Here is a 22,596-nt window from a genome sequence, read left to right as displayed (position 1 = left end):
GCAGAGAAAAATGTAGAGCTCAATAAAAATCAATAAAAAAAACCCAAATGAATTCATTGTACAGATTTAGCAACCAGAAAAAAAAAAACCACGCAAATATGAACCCAATTTGAATGTGAGACTTTAAGAAAAATCAAAATATTGACCTTGATGTCATACTCAAGTGAAAATGAATTTTTTTAAGATTTCAACCCATAGATTTTATTATAAAGAGAAAGTGGAAATACAACCGAAGGAATTATGTATGAATCACATGCCATTACCATTTACTCACACTAAAAGCTTCATCAAGTTGACACACTGTGCCCACCAACCTATCATGAGAAAAACCACCACATAGTTGAGAATCTACTGAATACATTTAAGTTTATGAAACCCTTGTGCTTCTGGCTGCTTATGTGGTCATAAGCAAGTATAATCACTTTGCTTTAAATGTATCTAAGCATTTTTAGGGAGAGTGTATGAATTACTTTTTATGCAACAAAAAGTACCTATTTTTATTACCTGTAATAAAGTGAACATTATGGATGTTATACATAAATGGCCTGAGGGGGAAAATCTTGGTTTGAGATATGAAATGTCTTTTCATAACTTAATCTAAAATGCAATTTTCCCAGATGAATTTTACAGTGTTAGAAAAAAAGGCTTTTTATTGGCTAAATTAAAACAGTTCTTTGCAGAAGCCTACAGTATTAATTAAGATGCCAATCAGCACAAATTAAGTCCCAAACCTAACCTACGTGAATATTGGCACCAGATACGAATCTGCCATAATACTTTCTCTCAACGTAGATGTTGTTCTTTCTGTTAGAGCTAAGGAATTATGCTGATTTATGTTGTAAGTAGACTTATAGATTACCCTCGGTACATTGTAAATGTGAACAAATTGATTGTATTATTGAGTGTGCCGAGGCTCCGTGATCTGTTATCCACAGAGCAAATTCTTTACATTCCAGTGAACATAAAGAAAAGAAGTCGATTGTGGTGCTAGGAACACAGTTTGTATTGGTGAGGGGAAAATGAGCCTGGCTGTCCATCTACCAAGTGAGTGGATCATCAGAGGAATATGGAAGGTGGCAACAGTAGTTACTACAAAAATAAAAACATGATTAATGGTTTTCAGACCTGCAAGCGTTGCCGGGCACAGTCTAGTTGGCAGGCAGGCTCAAGATCCCGTTTTCTTTAGCAGGTTTTGGGGGATGGGTTCTGACAATGTCTGAATCAACTCCTTAAACTGATATGATCTACCAAAATTGCCTTCACTTCCAAGAGTCATCAGAAGCATTTGAAATTTAAATGCATATAAAAAATAAAGTCAGGTGTAATGATTCGTGACTGTAACTCAAGGAGGATGTTGAGTTTCAGGCCAGAGTTGGCTACATAGGGAGCCTCTGTTTCAAAAACAAGCAAGGCAGCAAGCAAACAGCAGCAAAATTCAGAGTACCATTCGCAGGGCAGTTATTCCTTGATTTAGTCAAAACTGTAGGACGGGGTGTGGCTGAGATGTTCTGGGATGTGTGCTTTTGAAGTTGTTGTTCCCTTTGCTTATTTTAAGTGCAGCAGTACTAGCGTAGATATTGGTGATTTTCTTCTATTTTCGTTTCAGCATTTGCTTAAATGTAAGGCAGTGTTTGGTGTGATCTTGGCTTGAGCTTTTACAACACTAGATGCCTCTTCTCTCATTTGATGCCAAAGTCTTAGATCTGCGAAAAGAACTCTTATTGGACAATGTACCTTTGGACCCCCTTTTTTTTTTTAATTTCTTTGGAATTTTTCAGTGGAATGGAACTAAAAAGACAAACTAAAGATGCAGGTACCATTGGGTTTTGTTTTCTTCCTTACTTCCATTACAATTGTTTCCAGTAAGTTCTCCCAATGCTTTAAAGTGAGACTCAGTGCATCTGTAGGGAAGACTTATGGGCATAAAATAAATTAGTCTAAAATAGGTTCTACAGCTCCACTGTAAACCAGCCCAACAAGATGGATGAGCGTATTTTGGCATCTCTACAAGGTCCTGCTTGGTTATAGGTGAACAGTACACAGCACTTGTAACACACACACAAACACCACATGCACAAGCACAATACACACATACACACACACACACACACACACACACACACACACACACACACAATGTACATGCTCCCTTGCACACACAGGCACACCCTATCCCTCTGCCCAGTGTCAATAGAGCAGCTTGGAAATGTTTATGCAGTTATTCTTGACTTTTAATATTACAAATGTTTTGTTTTAAGTTTAGCTTAGATTGGATGCTGATCAAATTTTACTCAAAACAATACACTTCCTGTAACTTTCACACTTAAAATGTTTTTAAAGGCCGACTCCTAATTTCCCCTGCTCAAATTAAAATGCTCTAAAATAGAAAAACACATTTGTAAAGACACATTTTCACATCTATTTACCCAATGCAAAACACAGTTTCTTCAGGTAAGAAATGATTGAAACAGTTACTAGAATTTCAGTGCCTTCTTTTACAAAAATAATCTTAAAAACCCACCTTATTATTAAACTACATTCAGAAACTCTGGAGACAGCAGAGAGAGTTCATCCCGTGCCTTGTTGAGAGAGTGTCACAGCTGAAGGACTATGTGGTTAGTTCTGCTTGCCATGCCCACCATGAGAAGCCACTTGACAGTACACCTTCCCAGTAGGCATTCTATTTTATTATTATTTTTCATTTTCATTTCTCTTTCATTTTATATATCACCAATAGTTTTCTCTCCTTCTCCCCCTCCCTCTTCCCCCCCTCCACTCACCCACCATCCACTCCTCAGAAAGGATGAAGTCTTTCATGGAGAGTCAACAAAGTCTGTCTTATCACTTGACGCGGGACCAAGCTCTCCCCCCATATCGCGGCCGAGCAAGGTATCCTTCCATAGGGAATGGGCTCCAAAATTTCAGGACATGCACCAGGGTAAATCATGCTCCCACTGCCAGTGGCCCCACAGACTGCCCAGCCACACAACTGTCACCCACATTCCTAGTTTGGTCCTATGGAGGTTCCCCCATCTATCAATCCACAGTCAATAAGCTTCTGCTAGCTCTGGCCAGCTATCTCAGTGATCCAGGTGTTAAAAGCTAGGCTCACAACTGGTAGGCACTCTTGATGTAGCTGTATAACTTTAGCAGATGAGAAGCTAAGGGTCTGGAGAGATGGCGCAGTGGCTAAGGACACTTGTTCTTGCAGAGGTCTGTGATTTCATTACCAGCATTTGCACAGTGGCTCAGAAACCTCTGTAACCCCACTTCTAGAGAATCTAGTGCTCAATTCTGACCTCCATGAACAGCAGGGACTCATGTGATACGCATACAATACATACATGCAGGCAGAAATTTCATATACATTGTAAAACACATACATCTAAAAATCTTTTTAAAAGAGGGAAGGTATAAAACACTCTCTGAACACAGATTGTTACCAGTTTGACATTTATTGAAAAATACATTACAATTGTTTCTAAGGTCTAGTATTATTTCAGTGGTGAAGAAGAAAATGTCAGGCTAACTCAAGTCAGAGAGTTTTTACAGTGACATGGCTAGTGAGTTACAAAAGGCTAGCATTAACTTTAATACTGTCGTGGAATATGCAATGCATTAAAATTTGATGCATTTCATAACATCGAAAAATAACTGAAAATCTAAAAACCGTGTTTGTATATAGATGTATGTATGGAAAATATGTAATTTTTAAGTTAATTTGGTACCGCTGTTCAAAAAAATCTATTTCTAAATGCATATGTTGTTTTTATCAAAGTGATATGCATATTTAAATATAATTTAATACAGTTAAATATAAATCCATGTTTATGTTCTTATAAAAATAGATATAAAAATAGAGCATTTGAAGGAGGTGGATATGCATTCGAGATAACTCGGGTCAATAGAACAAAATAGTTTCATTTTTTATGGCAATGAATTTGAGGTATTTGTACATTGAGTAATCTTAGCTACATACTGAGTTAGGCCTCTCAGTTTCTTCTTCTTCTCAGGCTCAACTCATTCTTTAAAACCCACCATAGATAGCAGTAAGATGTTATCCCGTAAAACAGTTATATAATAAGGCAATTTTCCATTTTGTACCTAAAAAGACAGAAGTGAAAGTTTTCAAGGCTAGAAATAGGTATGTTCCCTACTTATGCCACAATTTTCATAAAAATTCTTATAAGGCTACTTTAATTTAAATTAAACACATTTGTTCAAATAAAAATACAGATACTAGTCACATAGTACACTTTGTGGGTACATAGAAAATTCTTATACATTTGAGAATCTGCAGTCCTTTGCAAAAATATCTAAAATGTAACCGTTGTCTTAGATGAGATACATCTAAAAGGACAAGGGAAAGCTTCTTCAAAGAGAGTATCCACAAACGTAACAAAGTAACCAATGGGGACTTTATTTTCTTCCAAACTTCAAAATTATGTCTATCAGCAACTTAGACTGTGCTCCCCATCAGGGCTCACAGTCTGGTGTAGAGGGATGTTTGTGGAACTCACAAGAGCACAGAGTTCAATACAATATCGCTTCTTATCACAGGCAGAGAATCCCTTTGACTCCCCCTGCAAAGTATCTCTCCTGTTCTTGCCCTTCCATTACGAACTTAAAAGTATAACAAGAAATGTTTTTCATAAGCGTTAGATCCTCAAAGCCCAAACCACCACAAATAGCCCGCTTTCTCCTGGTAAAGAACTGAAACGTTATATCCCTCCATGTGGAATGTATTGCTTCTTCCCACGTTAGTGTGCCTATGGAGCAGATAGCGCAGGAACGGCATTACCCCTATGCCCATATCGCTGCATTTCCATTGTCTTGATTATCATTGCAGTACAATATCTGGTCCATGTGGTCCTAGTTTGTGATCACCTTTTAAGTGGTCTCCTTATAGTTCTCTGTCCTTGGGCCTGAAACCAAGGATGGATGCTCAAGGTCACTTTTGAGTGTGTTCTGTTCTGAGAAAAAGGTGTCATTACTTTTTTGTAAGCCGCGTGCTTTGGTGTGCATGCTTGCACTGGTGAGTGTGCAATCCTTGCAAAGCATGCGTGAGGCACATTCGGTTCTCAGACCATTGTCCTGGTGAATGGCTTATCTCTAATTCTGAATTCACCTCTTCTTCAGGGAGCCTGCGCAGACCGCCGACTCGCACACATCCTGCTGAACAGGATCTCCGAACAAACCTGATTTATTGGCCCTCTGACATGATATGGCGAATGAACATTTGGGACAGAATTTTGTTGGTGCCGCTTGTTTTGACTGCTGAAGTATTTTTCCACAGTATGGTTCTTGGATCTTTTCATCTTGAGAACGTGGTGCTCTCTGGATAACTTCGATTTAACCACCTGCAAATAAAGAACAAGAAATTAGAGGTGCGAAACCCCAGATATTTGAGCTCCACATCGACCAACATGACTGACGTTCACGCTTGCACTGCGTGGCTGCCTCACAGACGCTGCCTGAAAGGCACAGAGATGATTTACATAAACAGGAACTGCCGCTACCTGTGTTTCACAGAAGACCAGAGCTGAGGTTAGAAGTCCTGTCTCTTTTTACACCTTGAGTCTTCTGTTACCAGTGAGACTGTGGAAATGTTCCACATGATGCCTCTTTCACACCGTGTGTGTGTGTGTGTAAGCATGTGTGTGTATTGGACCAGATGCAGTATCTGACGGTTTGACATTATCCCTCTACAGTAGAGCAGACACTGTTGTGAGTTTCTAAATTATTATTTCAAATTTGGTACTTTAAGTCTGTCATGGAACAAAATGGCAACTTGCATTATTTTCAGAGAAAACAAAAGTACTTTTCCATTCCTTACCCCAAAGATGACAGTGTTATAGTTAGAAGCTGGATTCCTTTGGACAGTTAGTAAATCATGGAACTTACGAAAACTAGCCTATGCTTTAAGTTTCATGTATGTTTGTATGCACATATGCCTTTATTTCAAGCATTATTTTGAGTAGATGGTATTCTAAAGAATTCATGGACTCAAAAGAGTTTACAATCAGAACTTTCCTTCCCATCTCTTTCCCTATCTTGGTCACTTACCACTTTTGTGTAATTCACGGCTACTTTGTAAATAGCCACACTCATACATACATAAGGCTATATTTATGGTTCATATTTACATTTTGCAAGATATTGTCCTGGTGGAAGCCTAAATCATTATCTTCTGCCTGTGAGCAAACAGAACTCAGGGTGTCAGAATTAAAGGATTGGGAAAGTCAAGTAGGGGACAAGAAAGAAACTGGGGAGGCGTAAGGTCCCTGGGAAGTCAGATAATAGAAAGGAAGAAAATACTAGTGAGCATGCTCCAAAGCAACAAATAGCAAAGCAAGAACTTCATCATGTTCGCCACATGACATCAATATTATGTCAGTTCCTGGGACATGGGAAAATATTCCTGGATAACAACTGGAAGTATACTATGTCACATAGATTTTTCTATTCTTTCAGGAATAATGCAATAATTAAGGCACATATCATTTGATCCCATATGAGAGAATGAATGCAATGAAAACAGTTCCTGCAAACAAAATGGTATATTTGAGAAATAAATATTATAGCTATATACTTTAAGTAAACGAAATTATTTTAGAAAATCATTGAAACAGAAACTTTTTAAAGATCTATACCAAAATGTTAACCGAGTTACTTTTCAATGTAAGGATTCCATGTGGATTTAATGTGTCCTATTAGCTTTTTATCTTGACTTTAAAAAAAAAACATAATCAATTTGCACGATTTTAAGGCAACGGAAAAAGAAGAAAGATGTTAGAGTTGAGGAAAAAGTTGCCAGTAGTGTATTTCAAAACCAGTAGTCCTAGCTAAACCCCGGGGTGTGAATCTCTTTCTGTGAGAATGGTTGGCTTTTCCTCTCTCAGGCTCTAGGATCAGGTAGGTGACTCTTAGGAAGGGCAGTGAAAACATTCACTTGTGACAAAGAAACTCTGTGGGTTATGATTCAGGCTCAGTTTGCCATTATGCTTGGGCTGACTTTCCAGATCTTCAGGGAGATGCTTCTTCCAGGTCCTTCTACCCCCAAGAGATTACATCAGCACTCACGAATGATAGGCCTGTGTAGAGACCAGTGCGTTCCTGAAGATTCTCTGTAGTTTGAAGTGGGGGGGGGGGGGGTCCTCAGGTAACATTCGTGAACACCATTCTAAAAGTTTATATAAGGAAGCATTAAAGCATACGTATGGCATGCAGTCTTGAAATAATATCATTCCAATGTTCTGCAGCCAAAATGAAGGCAATTTTTAAATATGATTTTATCTTGTTTGGTTTCTGCAATTACCATGGTGGTCTATACACTCATTACATGTAAGATGAAAGCAAGTCTATCATGACACACGAGGCTAGAGTGATTTAAACATTATTTTAATACTTGGGGCTGATGTATTTGCTACTCTTAAGTAGATGTGTAGGGAGGATATTCAAGAATATGTACTTCAATCTCTCTGAGATAAATAGATTTCACCTAAAGGTAGGGTCAGCGTTTTCCGTTGTCTCAGTAGGAAACTTGTTAATTTACTTCTGATTTTAGACAGCTGATGTTAGTCTCGGAGAAAGAGAGCTGAGATGAGGGGCTCTCCCAGCAGTTTCTCAAGGGTAGGCTAATTAATACTCCTGAATTCCTAATGTTCCTCAGACATTGTTTGAAATGGACTCTTGAATGCCCAGGTCAGTGAATGGGCCTACCACACTTGGTTCACTTTGCTTTGATTTTGGAAACTATTTTTTAGGGAATAATAAAAGATTGTGTTTCCAAATCTTTTTTTTTTTTTGTAAAGTCACTACTGATTTGATACTGAATCCTGAATGGAGATAAATAAAGAAAATTATTTCATTTTTGATTTACCAATAGATATATACATGTGGAAATTCCCTCAAAATGGCAATGTGGATTAAATCCATTAAGATACCCTGTAATAGTATACGTCACACTACTAGCAATACACTTTACTTCAGGACAGAAAACCACTTCAACATTATAAAATATTTCATTACAGGAAATTGCCAAAGCATTATGTAGAAATGCACAATCATTTGTTCTGAAAACTCAAATGAGTCTCCTAAAAATGATCATATATTCTAAAGCCGATGTTTAAAAATGACAAAGCTTTTCCATAGTCTATCAATAATTAAGATAAAATATTAAAAACATCTCTTGCAAGACCAAATAACTAAGCTCCATAATGATCTACTGGCTGCAGGTGAGGAATCCTTCACCTGGTTAATGAGGCACCAATGACTCATGGACCAATAAAAAGATAGAGCACATCAGATCTTCACAGTTGATTAGAGTTGCTGTGCAATTGAGGGTTGCAAGTCAAACTCTAAATACATGCTAAGAATCAATACAGGACCAGGCTGTGGTGGCTCACACCTTTAATTCTAGCATTGGGAGGCAGAAGCTGGTGGATCTCTGTGAGTTTGAAGCCAGCCTGGTCTACAGAGTGAGATCCGGGACAGTCAAAGCTACCCAGAGAGAAACCCTGTTTCAAAAAACAAAAACAGACAAACAATGAGTCAATAGGAAAATAACCACCATCATTTGAGAATGAAAAGTACTGGTGGTTGGTGGGGTGGGCTTTCTGTATGAGCTGTTTCTCCATAAGTATGAAAAAGTCTACTCTCAAAATTAACCATGACTCGATCCATTCTAGCCAAAATGAAAATATTCTTTGTTAAGAGCTTTGCTTCTTTTTTCCACAGTCTTTTCCAGTGTGTGTGTGTGTGTGTGTGTGTGTGTGTGTGTGTGTGTGTGTGTGTAGAGGGTGGAGCACTTGAGGAAACAGAATAAGAGCAATGGCAGTGATCCTCATCTTTCCCCAGGTTTAGTATCTGTGATGTGGAGTGTATGTGTGTGTGCATGTGTGTGCGTGTGTGTGTGTGTGTGTGTGCATGAGTGTATGTGTCTGTTCTTATAACTGAACCCAGGATCTGGTACATGCTAAGCACGCAGAGCCAATGTTCACAGTCTAAGTCCCAAGTCCAGCTGTGCTCTCTGAAACCCTCACTGTCCTTCAGAAAGATGACTCTCCTGTCCGGCTTGCCTTCTGCTCCTCACAGATACATGCCAGCCAGGGATATCTTTCCCTAATTCTTCTATAACCCAACATCTAGGGAACAATTCTAATCCTGTTCTCATCTTGATTGTCAACAGGATATTTATACAGCAGATTTGATAAGGCATTCGTCTTGAATCAGGGTCTACCAGGAGCAGGAGGAGAATAGGAACTGAATAAGATTGTGCTTTGATAGTGAGACTCTGGTTTGGGCTGAGGGCTCCTGTTACACAGGCTTGTGTACCCTACTGATGGATAGGCATTCTGATCAAGCCGCATGAGTTACCAGGGCCAAGAAGCCTTGTGGGGAAAACCCATAAACTTTGCTTTCTGCTTGACTGCAGATATAGTTTATCGAAGCTCAAGGATTAGAGGGTAAAGTTATCTGACCGAGTTCCATGGTCTGCAAACAAACTATAAGTAAATGCTGAAGAAAAGGTCCTGTTTCACCAAATGGCCCACATCATTGGAGCCTAGGCTTTGGAAGCCCAGTGGCCGTCAGTATGGAGAGGAGAGACTAAGTCTGCAAAGGGCTGTGCAGATGTGTGTCTAAAAACATGTGCCAGGCAGAACAACACAAATGAGTGAGCAAGACCAGTGTCTGAGATCTGCATTGTGTGTGTTTACATCAACCAGGTGGTGACCTGTCCTGAATTAACTCAGTAATCACGGAGTTCCCTGGAATGGCTTGTCCCAAGTATGCCTAAAGTCACACCATCGGACATCCAGGAGTTGAGGTGCGTCACTAGTGGGTGGAGGCAGATAGGGATTATGGGGTAACACACTGAACTGAACACATCAGTGGGGCTCACTTGCCCATTTTCAGAGCTCAGAGTTCTGGATGCAGAGGGTTTGGGACAGAATCTGGAATTAATCACGTGCTCAATGTTTGTTAAACTGCCAAGTATATTTTAAATTGTATTATTATGTTTATACCTACATTAAGGAAGAAAGTTTCTTGATGGGGAGCAACCTTCGATGCTATTCTTTCTGTAACTTGATTGAAAAATTTGGGTTAAAGGGGCCTGCAAGATGGCTCAGTGGGTAAAGGAGATTGCCACCAAGTCTGACATCCTGAATTTATTTCCCTAAAATCCACATAATGGGAGGAGACAACTGACTTCCGCATGTGTTTGCTGACTGACACACATGTGCACAAGCACATATAGACGTATGCATAAAATAAACAAATAAAGCCATTGAATTATAAATATTTTAAAATGTAGGTTAATATATGCAATGTTCACTACTGTGATGGAAAGCACAATGCTTATTCTGCAGATTAAAAAGCATTTCATATATTCTCTTTCCTTCTTAAAATTTTTGGGTAGAAATAAAGGAATTCTAAATTGCATCCAGTGCTATATAAATCTAGTAACTCTAAGTGTTGAAAGCCCAACATTTTTAAATAAATTGTATTAAAATCAAGAATGTAAGCTTAAAATAGAGCTATAGGCTAGGCATGGTGGCACACGCCTTTATTCCCAGCACTCAGGAAGGAGAGGCAGGCAGATCTCTGTGAGTTTGAAGCCAGTCTATAGAGTCAGTTCCAGAAGAGCCAGACCTACATACAGAGAAACCTTGTTTAAAAAAAACAAAACCAAAAACCAAAACCAACAACAAATAGACAAACAGCTAGGTACCACATTGAAAGTGTCAGCAATGCATGGAAAGGGTTTTAGCTTTATTGTATATACTTATTTTTAAACTTTTAGAAGAACAAGAATTCATGCAATCTTTTTGCAATGAAAAAGCAAAAGAGCAAGAAAATAACATAGGGTTTCATATACAAATTCCTAATGATTCCTTCCTCCATGTAAAACCTATCTTACTAAATTCAGAGCTCTCTGCGCTAGAAAACATGTGGAGGAATTCAGATATGGTCCCTACCCTCAAGAGGACTATATAAAGACACATGTCTAAGATGCTTGAAGTAGGAACAAGAATGAAGTGACTTCAAAGACATTGTCTGGGACCAGATCTACAAGGTCAGGCATCATGTTGTTTCCACGTAATAAATAGTTCCCAAGTACATTAAGAAGACTGGTGCTAATTTATGGTAGGCCCGAGAATCTGTTTCCATGCCCATTATTTCTTTGAACTTATTTGTAAAACCCAACATCCAGACTTCAAACTGCTGTCTCCAGATGTCAAAAATCTCATCTTATTTCAGTTTCGGTCTCGAGAGTGGAGAAAAAGTAATTTAGACACATATTTAAGGGTTGGAAATGGTATGCCAAAAAGGATGCTTGATACCTGTATAGTAAAAAGTCCTTTCCTTTGATCTCGTGTGGAAACAAGTCAAGTTGGGATCCTCCCAAAAGTCAGAGGACCGTTTGGGGTTGCTAAAATCCAACTGATGTGTCAAGTGTAGCGTTGCTTTGAAAGAGAGCAGCTATTAGCAATGGCAATAAACAGTGTAAGGGAGCTGTAAGAAATCCTCAATGAAAGATTTAGACCTCAAAATCAGGACAAAGGGTCCAAACACACTGGCACACAGGTCACCTCTGCCAGGGACTAATACTAAGCTGCACATTTAACGCTGCTATATGTTTGCTACAGGGGACAGTAGATGGGTCTGCCTAGCAAGGAAAGGACCCACTTCATGTGGTTAATAATACAGTTAATGGCATACACATATATGATTTGGTAAATGTTGGCAGTATTTAATTAGGAGTATTAAATAACAAATCTTTTGCCCTCTTTAATGCAAAGTGAGTCATTTTACCTCTTTCCTTTGCCTATTTCCTAAATTTGCTGCTGTGAACTATATTTTAAATTCAGACGAAACAAAAGGACAACTGAACTTCACAAAACATGATAGCCTATCAAGGTGATAGCATTGTTCAACAGAATAAAGTCTTACCATTTAGCACATCTTATAATAAAGATTTATCACAGCAAAGATCTAGGCTAGAATATGGCAGTCACAGTTGTGGACTTCCGACTTTATTTTCAGGTAAAAACTAGTCTTTTAATAGTAATTGATAGGTAAATCCGATAACTGTGGTACTTAGGATAATTGGGGAGTGGAACTTCATGTGGCGGGAATATAAAAACCCCACAGGAGATCAGTTCCCTGATGCCTGACTCAGTGTAGGAGAACAGAGGTTTTGTCCTTTGCATCCCGGACATAACTTCTAGTCTTCCATAGATTTTATTTTAATATGTTGAGATATCGCTCAGTTTGCAATCGTAGGTCTTCCCTTATTTTTATGTATAGACATTTTAGAATGTGCAGAAATGCCGTCTTTACTTTATGTTATCCAGGGGAGGGCATGAACGCAGTCCCTCCCTACCACAAATCAATGCATTTGAGTTCCCTTCATTTGGAGAAATCACAGGGGTCAGCCTATCCGGCGTTCAATGGATGGTGCCCGCCCCGGGAAAACCACCTTCATGATCATGATATTTCCTCTGCCAGGTAAGTATATGAAATGCCACATTTCAGCTTGATTAGTTTTGACCTATGACTTTTCAGACTTTCCAAACAAGTGGAAAAATTCTTTTAAGTTACATCATAAAACTAGCATTACAGCTTTTAACACGGGCACTCAAGATTGATTTCACATAAACGTTCATCAGAATGAATGTCTTGCTACGGCAATTAATAGCTACATCTGAAATAACTTTGAATTTTCCAAAAGTCCGTGCAGAAAGAGCAGGCCTGCTGCACTCAGAATGTGCGACAAGCAAATTCCTTCCCTAAAACTGATCTCGACCTGAATAACCTCCAAGGAACTTTTGATGTGGTTCCAGGCTCCGAGAACAAAATAGGAAACAATTTCCATGGTGTAAGTGTTCCAAAACTTCCCTGGACAGGATCAGAGGGGTGTTCTGACCGCAAACGTGAATGAGGATTGTGGATGGGGTCTGAGGAGCAACGAGGTGACCATTTTCTAAGGCTGGAGAACGGGAATGACCTTAGGAAAAGCTCTGTCATCTCCCGTGTGTGCTTCTGAAGTCCTGTCTGTTTATGAGTCACTCTGCATGCTAACCTGGCTCCAAATCCCGACTAGCTAAAAAAGAAGCCCAAGAATCCGAAGAAATGGGATCAGACGAAGGCAACACGAAACAGTCAGAAGCTGGCATTTCTAATTTTTAATTACATTTTAGAACATCACACAATTTTGGCAAATAGCGGGGAATGCCTTTCTTTCACGCGCTCCCCCAATATTTAATTATAGCGCATTCAAAAACTGTATCGCTTCAAGAGCGTCCAAGTTTTGAATGAGACAAAGATGCCGAGGATTAGGGCACAAGATTAAATTTTGTAAGGGTTGGGTTTTGTTCTGTTTGGGGTTTTCCAGATTTTCAGCGAGCACATTGTTGCTGTCTTCCACAATACCTCCTTCATAATCCTTTCTCTGAGAGCTTAATCCAGCGCTCAGTGGTTCTCAACCTTGCTAATGCTGAGGCTCTTTAATATGCTTCCTCATATCGTGGTGACCCCCAACCATCAAATTACCTTGTTGCTTCTTCGTAACTGTAACTATGCTACTATTATGAATTAAAATGTAAATGTCTGATGTTTCCAATGGTCTTAGGTGACCCCTGTGTAATGGTCATTCAACCCCCAAAGGAATTGAAACCCACGAGTTGAGAACTGCACCTCTAGGTCTTTAGTTTTGGCTTTATGGGAACAAATTGTGCTTTAACGTGAGCAGTTAGATTATACAGGGCTGTAGATTACTGTATTGCACTCCCAGGCACCTTCCCAATGATTCCCTGTCCTTAGCTCAAATATTCCCTTAGCCTGACGGATTACAAGCCGGGTTCCTACTGTACTTTAGCTACACACATTGCTTGGAAGCTGGCTCTTAGGTGTTTGTTTCATCTCTGTCTCTTGAGCTTAGAAATTATATTTAAGAATAAGGCATCAACTTGGGAATGGCTTCTCAGGCCTCTAATTCCAGTATATGGGATGCTGATACAGGAGGATGCCCATGAGTGATCCCAGTCTGGAATATATAATGAGGTCTAGAAAACCTGAGTCACAGGGAGTTTCCAAAACAAACGAAGAAGCAAAACAAAAGCATGAAACTGTCACTCAGAGAGACTTTGTGTGACCGATGTCCTACACTGCCAGCTGGCCTTGAGGCATTTGCTCTGACCACACTGGTCATTTCTCATCAGGAGACCTCTGCAGTCTTATTCTGATTGCTGCACTCCAGGAGGCCCGGGAACAGGTTGAAGAGCGCTGTTGGTCAGATATTAATTTTACCTTTATTTTATTGTTCCAGTCTCGAGCTTAAATTGTTCTTTAGTACACCTGTACATCCTGTTTCAACCCTGCAGCTCACTTGCAAGAGGCTGCGAGCATGGATGCAGGTTCTTGACTGCATAAACCTGGAGAAAGGACCCAGTGGCTGGCGAATTTGGCACCAAATCTTAGACAATCCGTGAGTTCCTTCTGGTGCCTCTGTTTCCTTGCCATCTGGCGCTGTAGTTTCCCTTACCTCTTAAGTCAGATTTTATAATATGAGTTCTTTGGGTTGAGGTAAATAGCTTTATGTTTTTAGAGCCTTTTCACAGGAATTCATGTGAAAGAGAAGAGAAATATTTCTACACCTTCCACCATGCATGATGTTTAGACCTGTTTGCTATGCCTGCTTTTCCACCATCTACATCCTCCTGCCTCGACCTTCAGAATGCGGAGATGAAAGGCATGCACCACCATTTATAGTTGAAGTTCAACTTTATTTATTGTAGGGGCTTTGAGATCACTTAGTATACTTATATTATTTGAGAATCCATAAAGTAGAGGTGCAGTGGCATTTCATTTGTATTTTAATAAATAAAGCTTGCCTGCAGATCAGAAAAGTAAAAACAGCCACACTGGCCAGCCTTACAGACCATAGAGCAAGGACACATATCTTTAACCCCAGCAGCCACAATGACACAGACCTTAAATCCCAGTAGCCACAATGACATGCACCTTTAATCCCAGTAGCCACCCTAGTTGCCATAGAAACCAGGCAGTAGTGGTGCACGCCCTTAATCCCAGAACTAGAGAGGATTCTAAAAGAGGAAGAGACAGCGCTCAGTCTCAGTCTCATTGTGATGTTCCCTGGAGACAGAATCGCCATTTTCAGACTGAGGCTGTAGTAAGAATCATGACTGGTTGCTTCGCTTTCTGGTCTTCAGGTTGAACCCCAATATCTGTCTCTGAGTTTTTATTAATTATGCTTCTAGGTAAAGCATTTTTCAAATATAGATCCTGTCCTCATTAAAACAGAACATAAAACAGTATGGGCAATGCTACTCCAGGCAGTTCAGAATCTTGATTTGATTCTTTAAAGTTAGCAGTGAACTTCTAGACATCATGGTCTACCACATGCAACATGAAATGCCGAGGGGTCAGCTTTCCTAGCCACGCTAACATTCTAGTTTCTGGAATTGCAAAGCATGGGATGTATAATTACCTCACAGAGGCATAATACCAGTTGGACATAAAGTAAAGACACCCGGGGGTTGGAGAGATGGCTCAGAGGTTAAGAGCACTGGTTGTTCTTCCAGAGGTCCTGAGTTCAATTCTCAACAATGACATGGTTACTCACAACCATCTGAAATGAGATCTGATTCCCTCTTCTGGCTCAGGGGATACACGCAACTGGAATACTTTATACATAATAAATAAATCATTAAAAAAGTCTCAAGACTTTAAAAAAAAGCTGGGCAGTGGTGGCCCATGCCTTTAATCCCAGCACTTGGGAGGCAGAGGCAGGCAGACCTCTGTGAGTTCGAGGCCAGCCTTGTCTACAAAGCAAGTTACAGAACAGCCAGGACTGTTGTTACACAGAGAAACTCTGCCTCCGAAAAGAAAAGAGTAAAGACACTCTTTGCTTGTCTTTCATTTAATTATACTTCCTAAGAGACAGAATCGGATCTTATTGGTAGCACCGACTATGCATGGCAGAGTACTATCTTTTTTAATTGTAAATTAATACAATGTATTGTGATTGTGGTTTCTCTATCTCCTCCAGGATTCTTCCCCAACTATCTGACTCCATACCTTTTCTCTCTCTCTTTTCTGGAAAACAGGCAAATAAAAAGAAAACAAATAATGATGCTAAAAATAATGATTAAAAACAGCAACAAAGCATAAGAAACCCTCACAGGCATGACACACACAAAAACAAAATGTGTAAAAACACAAAACTAGAAACCATAACATACAAGCACCAGTAAGATTTTTTTTTAATGTCCAAAGAAAGCAATATGTGGCAAAAAAAATCTATAGAACCACTACTGAGTTTGCTTTGTATTGGCTGTCTACTGCCAGGCATGAGGCCTACCCTTAAGTGCGGTTTATATATCGAGTGAGACACCGTAAAAGAAAACTTAATTTTCCTTTGCAAGTGGTTGTCAACTGGAGATAGCTTCCGGGTTAAGGGTGGGGGCTCGTGTCCCTTCTTGTCTCAGCAGCGGGACTCCATCTGGCTGAGAAATGTACAAGCTGTCAGAGTCTCTGTGGGCTCATCTGGGTGTCTGTCCCAGGGTGTTAAGTCTGGAAGACACTATTTCCTTGATCTCATCCCTCCCCCTTGGTTCTTCCCATCTTTTCACCTCCTCTTCTGCATAGTCCCTTAAGCTGAGAAGGGAAGGCTTTGATGAAGATGGTCATGGGATAGAGTGTTCGAAAGTTAGAGTACTATCTTTAATACAACATTTTATATCCAATAATTTTAGAAAGGCCTGGGGTCTCTCACGGCTAATGGATCCATGCTCAGCAGGTAGTGTCCTCTGATCTAAATCCATCCTCACCGGATACTGGCCTCTAATCTAAATCATTGCCACCAGGCCCTGCCCTCTTTCTAATCTAATCTGTTTGTAGAAAATGTGAGACTCTCTTGTAGGTCATGGAATGATTCCTGGTCAGTTTATACAGAAGAAACTGTTTCCTAAACAGGGAGCCGGGATACAGGAATAGGAAACAAGTGTCCTACTACCGGAAACTAGAAGTTATGAAAAGGAAACATCAAGATAATCCACTGCAAATCAACCAGAAGGAAGAAGAGGCACCCACCTCCCCCACCTTGCCCCAGTGTCTTTGACCCCTTGCTCCTGTGAGTGGAGGGCGGCATTGCTTCAACAACCTCAATCTTCTCTGTATGTTTAACTTGGTTATTTCTCTTGAGTGAACAGACATGACGAAGGCTTTTCCTTTTCTCTTCTAAACCCAACCTTCTCCCTCCCCCTTTAGATAAAAGGCCACGCGAAGTACTTTTCCCCCCTTTTGGTATATCTTTACAATTGATAGCCCCCTCATTCCTGCCCCCAGTATCTTATTATTCATTTCACTGTCAGATAGGACCTTGTTGCTGCCAAAACACTGAGGATTTCAAAGTCCTTATCTGAAATGAAGTGTCTACTACATTTGACATTCTGTCCTGAGAATTCCTTACTCTGACTTTCCAGGGTCGGACTGTTCCTAGAACTACACAAACTGTACACAGCTCATGCTCGAAATTTGCATTTGTCACGTTTCCCCAAGCTTTTCCTGATCTATTTTTATAGCTTCAACTATTGCCTATTTACTGATGACTCCCAGTCCTACCTCCAGTCTCAACCTGCCCCCTGATCTTCTTACCTGTGCATCCAACTGCCCGTTCAGAAGAGCACCTGGATGTCCTACAGGCATCGCAGAGGCAACATGTTGAAAACTGAATAGTCATCTTCTCCCTAAGCTGATGCCTTCTCAGTTCTTCTTTGTCTCCCTCGCTGCCTTGGCTCTTTAATCAGTCATGCAAGTTAGGAATCCCCTTTGATTCTTCCCACTCCTTCATTCCACAGATAAAACCTACAGATTAAGCTCTTTAAATAGAGCTTGTGTTTGTCCACTTCTCTTTTAGGCTTGTTGCATCTGCCCTCTTTGTAGTAGGCCTTTATCATCTCTCCTAGGATTTCTGGAAAAATTACCTTACGCTCTTGGCTTACTTCTCTCTTCATTTGGTTATATGTCCTACCTTTTAGAAGTAGATGTTATTCATTTTTGTTTTATGTTCCTGAGTGTTTCCCTGAATGCATGTATATGCAACACATGGGTGCAATTTTCTAGTTAGAGAGGGCATCAGATACCCTGGCATTGGAGTTGCAGGCACCTGTGAGCTATCAGGTGGGACCTGGGAACCATGCCTGGGTTCTCTGCAAGAACAGCGAGTATTTTAGAAACAACTCTCAGGTCTTGGGTTCCAACTTGTTCAGGCAAAGACATTACCACCTCATTCTTCCCTGTAAGAATTTCAGTGCCACCTACAGGATTGAATGTTAAGCTTTCACCATGATTTGGTCCTTGATTACTTTTTTCCCAGTTCCCCTTTCTTAGTGATGCTCTACAAAATCCATCAAAACCCAGAATTGCTTGTGGTTTTATGAGAGCAGCGGGTCATTTCAGAATGGCTCATTGTTCCATAGAATCAGAATGGCCTTCATCCCTGGACCTTGGCCAGGGCTAGTTTTCCTCCACAATCCAACTGTGGTTTCTTTATTTTTTTTAAAGGGGAAGTTCACCCAATTTTTAGATCACATCCTACACCTCATATATATATATATATAACACCACCATAGCTTCTGTGTATCTCTAACATGCTACTCCACATACTGTGTCATACAGGTTTTTATAACTTATGTCTTAGCCATATCTTCAGGCCAGGGAACAAATGTGCCTTATTTGTTTTTACTTTCTACTGTTTAGCTCAAGAAGTGGACCCACTAAACAAATGCTGGATGATTGCATGAAAGAATAAACAAGGCTGATATATTTGGAACAGGATGCAGGGAAAAGGCTTAGGAGAGTCTTCAAGTGTAAACAGGGCTCAGTAACTGGCTTGATTGGGCTGCTAGCTGGTAAGGAAGGATAAGCAGAAAGATTCAGTTTGTATGTGGAAATACAGGGCATATTAGTGAGAACAAAAGTTAAAGGGGATTTGAGTCTGGCCTTGGGGACGTATGGCTTTTTAGGTACTTCTTGCAGTCTAGCTGATTTCCCAACAGTAGTAGAGGTTTTAGAGTGCTTAAAAACATTTTCTAAGAAATCTGCCATAGTTATTTATTACAAAAACTCATGCTTTGGTAAGATAGCCATAAAGGTGCAATAATGGCACTGATATCTAGGTGGTAACCAACACCTGTCTGATTGGACTTAAGGCCCACAGGAGTGAAATCGTGCATGTTACTGGAAAGTTAGCCAATTACCCAGGGACAGTGAAGCTATTGATCTCAGAGGAGAACTTACAACAGCGACCTTAAGAAGCCAGCCTAAATACTCTTTCTTGTACTCACAGGTAAGTTTAACTCCCATCATGCATCAAAGAAACTTCTCTTAGCAGCAGACGGGAAGATTCCCTTTCTCATCACAGAAAGTCTCAATGGTCAAAAGGCAGAGAACAGTGAATCATGGGGCATCCAGCCCAAATGGATACATTTACAGCATAACCCCACACCTAAGCCTCAGGGAAGATTATGGAAGTGGGGCCAGAGGACCAAGAAGCCAAGTATGTGATTGTGTCTCTGAGAAATGACAGAATGTATACCTCAACAACATGGCTATTTAAAGAAGACCTGGATGGTGACAACACCACCAAGGGGCATGCTAAAGAGGAGGGAGAAAATCTCAGAGGGTCCATCCCTAGACAAAGAGCTATAGGCAGCTAATGACTGGAGAGAGAGAGAGAGAGAGAGAGAGAGAGAGAGAGAGAGAGAGAGAGAGAGAGAGAGAGAGAGAATTAGTGTTTCCTAGGGATGAGCCCCTAATCGTTCTTCTAATAATCATGTAGTCATCCCTGGAGTCATGAATATACAAAAAACTCTAAACAGACTCAACAGGCTGCATTTATATATGTATGCATTTGTGTATACATGATAATACTAATTGGGGGTGTGGGAGCTGTGAATTTGAAAGTGAATGAGGGGGAATGTAGGAAGGAGAAGGGTGGGAAAGAGGGGAGGGATGAAGAAATGATGCAATTATGTTTAGTTTTTAAAAGTTTTAGAAGTTACAAAAAGCAAATCCATGCTAATAGTTGAATTCTGAGATTTTCAGTTATATATTCACTTTGTTCTTTTTTTCTTTCAGTTTTAGACTGATGAAGTTAAGGATTGTATGTGTGTATGTTGTGTGTGTATATGTTGTGTTTACGTGTGTGTATGTTTGTATTTGTGTTTGTATATATGTGAATGTGTGCATGCGTGTATATGTGTGTGTGTGTTTGGTGCTGGGGATTGAAGCTAGGGATTCATACACACTAGGCAAGTGCCAATGGTCCTATCGCTGAGCTACATCTTCAGTCCAAAGGTATTTTATTTGTTTTCAGGCCTTGTAGTGTTCAGACACTGAATTTTTGAAATGTAAAGGAGTAAGAGAAAAACATGATTTCTAAGCTCCACCATGTTGTTTATTTAATTAGCTCAAATACTGAGACTAAAGAATCGTGGAAAAACCATCCCTAACAGAGAACTGAACCTCCTTCCTCTTTTCTTTCCATGTCTGCATACCAAGGCAACCTGTTGGGTCTTAACGCCATATGCTCTCTGTCGCTGGAGTCAAAAATTACAGTCACATTTGCCAGACATTAAAGCCTGCTATTACCTAAGGCCTGCACAGCTGAATGGGCTGATTAGAAACCACCCAGCGACTCTTGTGGCTTTGCCCTTTCTGTAGCTAGATTTGGGCTGATATTACCAAATAGTTTCCAGGTCTCTGCTTCTCTCACAGTAGATGTTTGCCACACAGTGACAGACACCGTCAGAAACCTCTGTTGGGTAAGAGTGCCCAGGATCCAGTTTGTTGTCCTGAATAAACATGGGGAAAATAAGGTTCCATTTCCACCCATCAAAAGAAACACCTGCTTTGCTAATCAGGGAGGAGTTTTTGGCAAGATGCATGCGCACCGTTTGGAGACAGCTTCTAGATTCACAGTGACAGCCTGTTCTCTTTCGATCTTTTGACAGAGCGAAGAGGCTTTCTAAACTGCAGTTTCACCTGTGACAAGTTCCCAGGAAGCAGGCTTGCTGTGTCTGCAGTAGAATCCTGACCACAGAGCGATGAGTTGTCAAGGTCTCACTGAAATGATTATACCAACTCCTTGCAAGTATTCTTGAGTGTATGTGGACATAGTTTAATTGAACACCAGAGGATAAAATTCTTGAGCTAAAATTCTTAAGGTTCTAATACTACCATTTCTTCTTTTTTGCTATTATTTTAAGGTGAATTCCTCATTTTGGCTAATCTTATAAAATAAACATGAAGCAAAAGATGAGAATCAGTAGAATGTTAATATTTTGCTATGTGAAACCTTAGAAATATTATAAAATGTCAGTGTCATCATGAGAGATGGCCTGAGTGAGGTTCAAGTGCTCAACTGCTGATAAGGAGAGGTCATGCCCCGATCAATGTCTGAGTTTGGAGACCCTGTGCAGACAGTCAATTGGAAAGCTGACCTCATCAACTCCGTATTGTATCGAAAATGACAAATGCTCCTGGAAGCTAACTGCATTGAAATTGTGGGAGATTGAGCATGGATTTCGGCACTCAGGAATCAGCTGACTTCATTGGTGGGAGACGCACATGGTTTGCTGTCAAAACAGTGTACATGAGGAAGAAAGTCAACAGAAAGTCGTCTGTGTATGGTTGCTATAGGAACATTTTATAATCTCATACGTGAAATATTTGACATGCCATGCTTCAATCGTCTCTTGTAAGTTAAAGATAGCTTTTGCTAGAAGTAATTCTAAATCAGTATTCTAGTGCTAGTGGTTCAAAGACTCTTTGTGTGTGTGTGTGTGTGGTTTTCAAATTCCAGGACTATTAGTATAAACCCACTGACATTGTGACAGCAGACACATGTAATAATGATCATGTGGGAAGGACATCCGCTGGTTTTAATTGGAACTGTGCTCCAAGCCTTTGGGAGACATTTCCTTTTTAGTCTGTCGGAGCCTGATGCTGAAAGAGAGAAGCACACACCCTTCCTCCAGAGTACTAATTGAAGACATATTATATAAACACAAATAAGTAAACATTTTCTAAAAGAGATTAAAAAATGCATGCTGTTTTTTAAAGTGCCAATTTTCTGTGACAATTGGCTTGCTTTTGTGACCCACGATGATCCTGGGATAGTTCACTGTATTTTGTTTGTTTGTTTGTTTTTCCATTTTTGATTTTTTTTCTCTCCTGAACTATCTGAGCTTCTATTTCTAAGCATGGAGTTTTCTAAACGAGAAGAAGCACTCTACGGTGGTAGATTTCTTATGGAAGAGATTAGTGGACAGTACACTACAACTTAACATCTGCTATGCTGAAACACGGCCAAGTTTCAGGATGGTTGTTCAGAACTTAGACACTCTCCACCGTGGCTTCTGGCTCTCACTTCTTAGAGAGTTACTGTCACTGGTCACGTAAAGAGATGATGTGGCCAGGTGGCGGTGGTGCACGCCTTTAATCCCAGCGCTTGGGAGGCAGAGGCAGGCAGATTTCTGTGAGTTTGAGGCTAATCTGCTTTAC

The 22,596-nt window shown here is 40.2% G+C and overlaps 1 protein-coding gene and 1 non-coding gene across 3 annotated transcripts in view; both read right to left on the bottom strand.

Moving 5' to 3' along the window:
- Positions 1 to 3,441: 3,441 nt before the first annotated feature.
- Positions 3,442 to 22,596, bottom strand: part of Cped1 (cadherin like and PC-esterase domain containing 1) — a 277,882-nt gene continuing 258,727 nt past the window's right edge. Inside the window, exon 23 of one of the 2 annotated variants that reach the window (XM_075953492.1) lies at positions 3,442 to 5,360. In XM_075953492.1, coding sequence (XP_075809607.1) covers positions 5,136 to 5,360 — 225 coding nt within the window. In that variant the 3' untranslated portion in view covers positions 3,442 to 5,135. The remainder of the gene's footprint in view (positions 5,361 to 22,596) is intronic. The other variant, XM_075953493.1, reaches the window with a different exon arrangement.
- On the bottom strand, positions 12,360 to 12,524 carry LOC142838542 (U1 spliceosomal RNA). The gene has a single exon (XR_012908594.1). It is a non-coding gene; the product is annotated as a U1 spliceosomal RNA (small nuclear RNA).

Source organism: Microtus pennsylvanicus, chromosome 19 (genome assembly GCF_037038515.1).
Source record: "Microtus pennsylvanicus isolate mMicPen1 chromosome 19, mMicPen1.hap1, whole genome shotgun sequence".
In the NCBI taxonomy this organism is placed as follows: domain Eukaryota; kingdom Metazoa; phylum Chordata; class Mammalia; order Rodentia; family Cricetidae; genus Microtus; species Microtus pennsylvanicus.
Note: the sequence above shows the minus strand (reverse complement) of the source record. Positions and strands in the feature narration are given on the sequence as shown.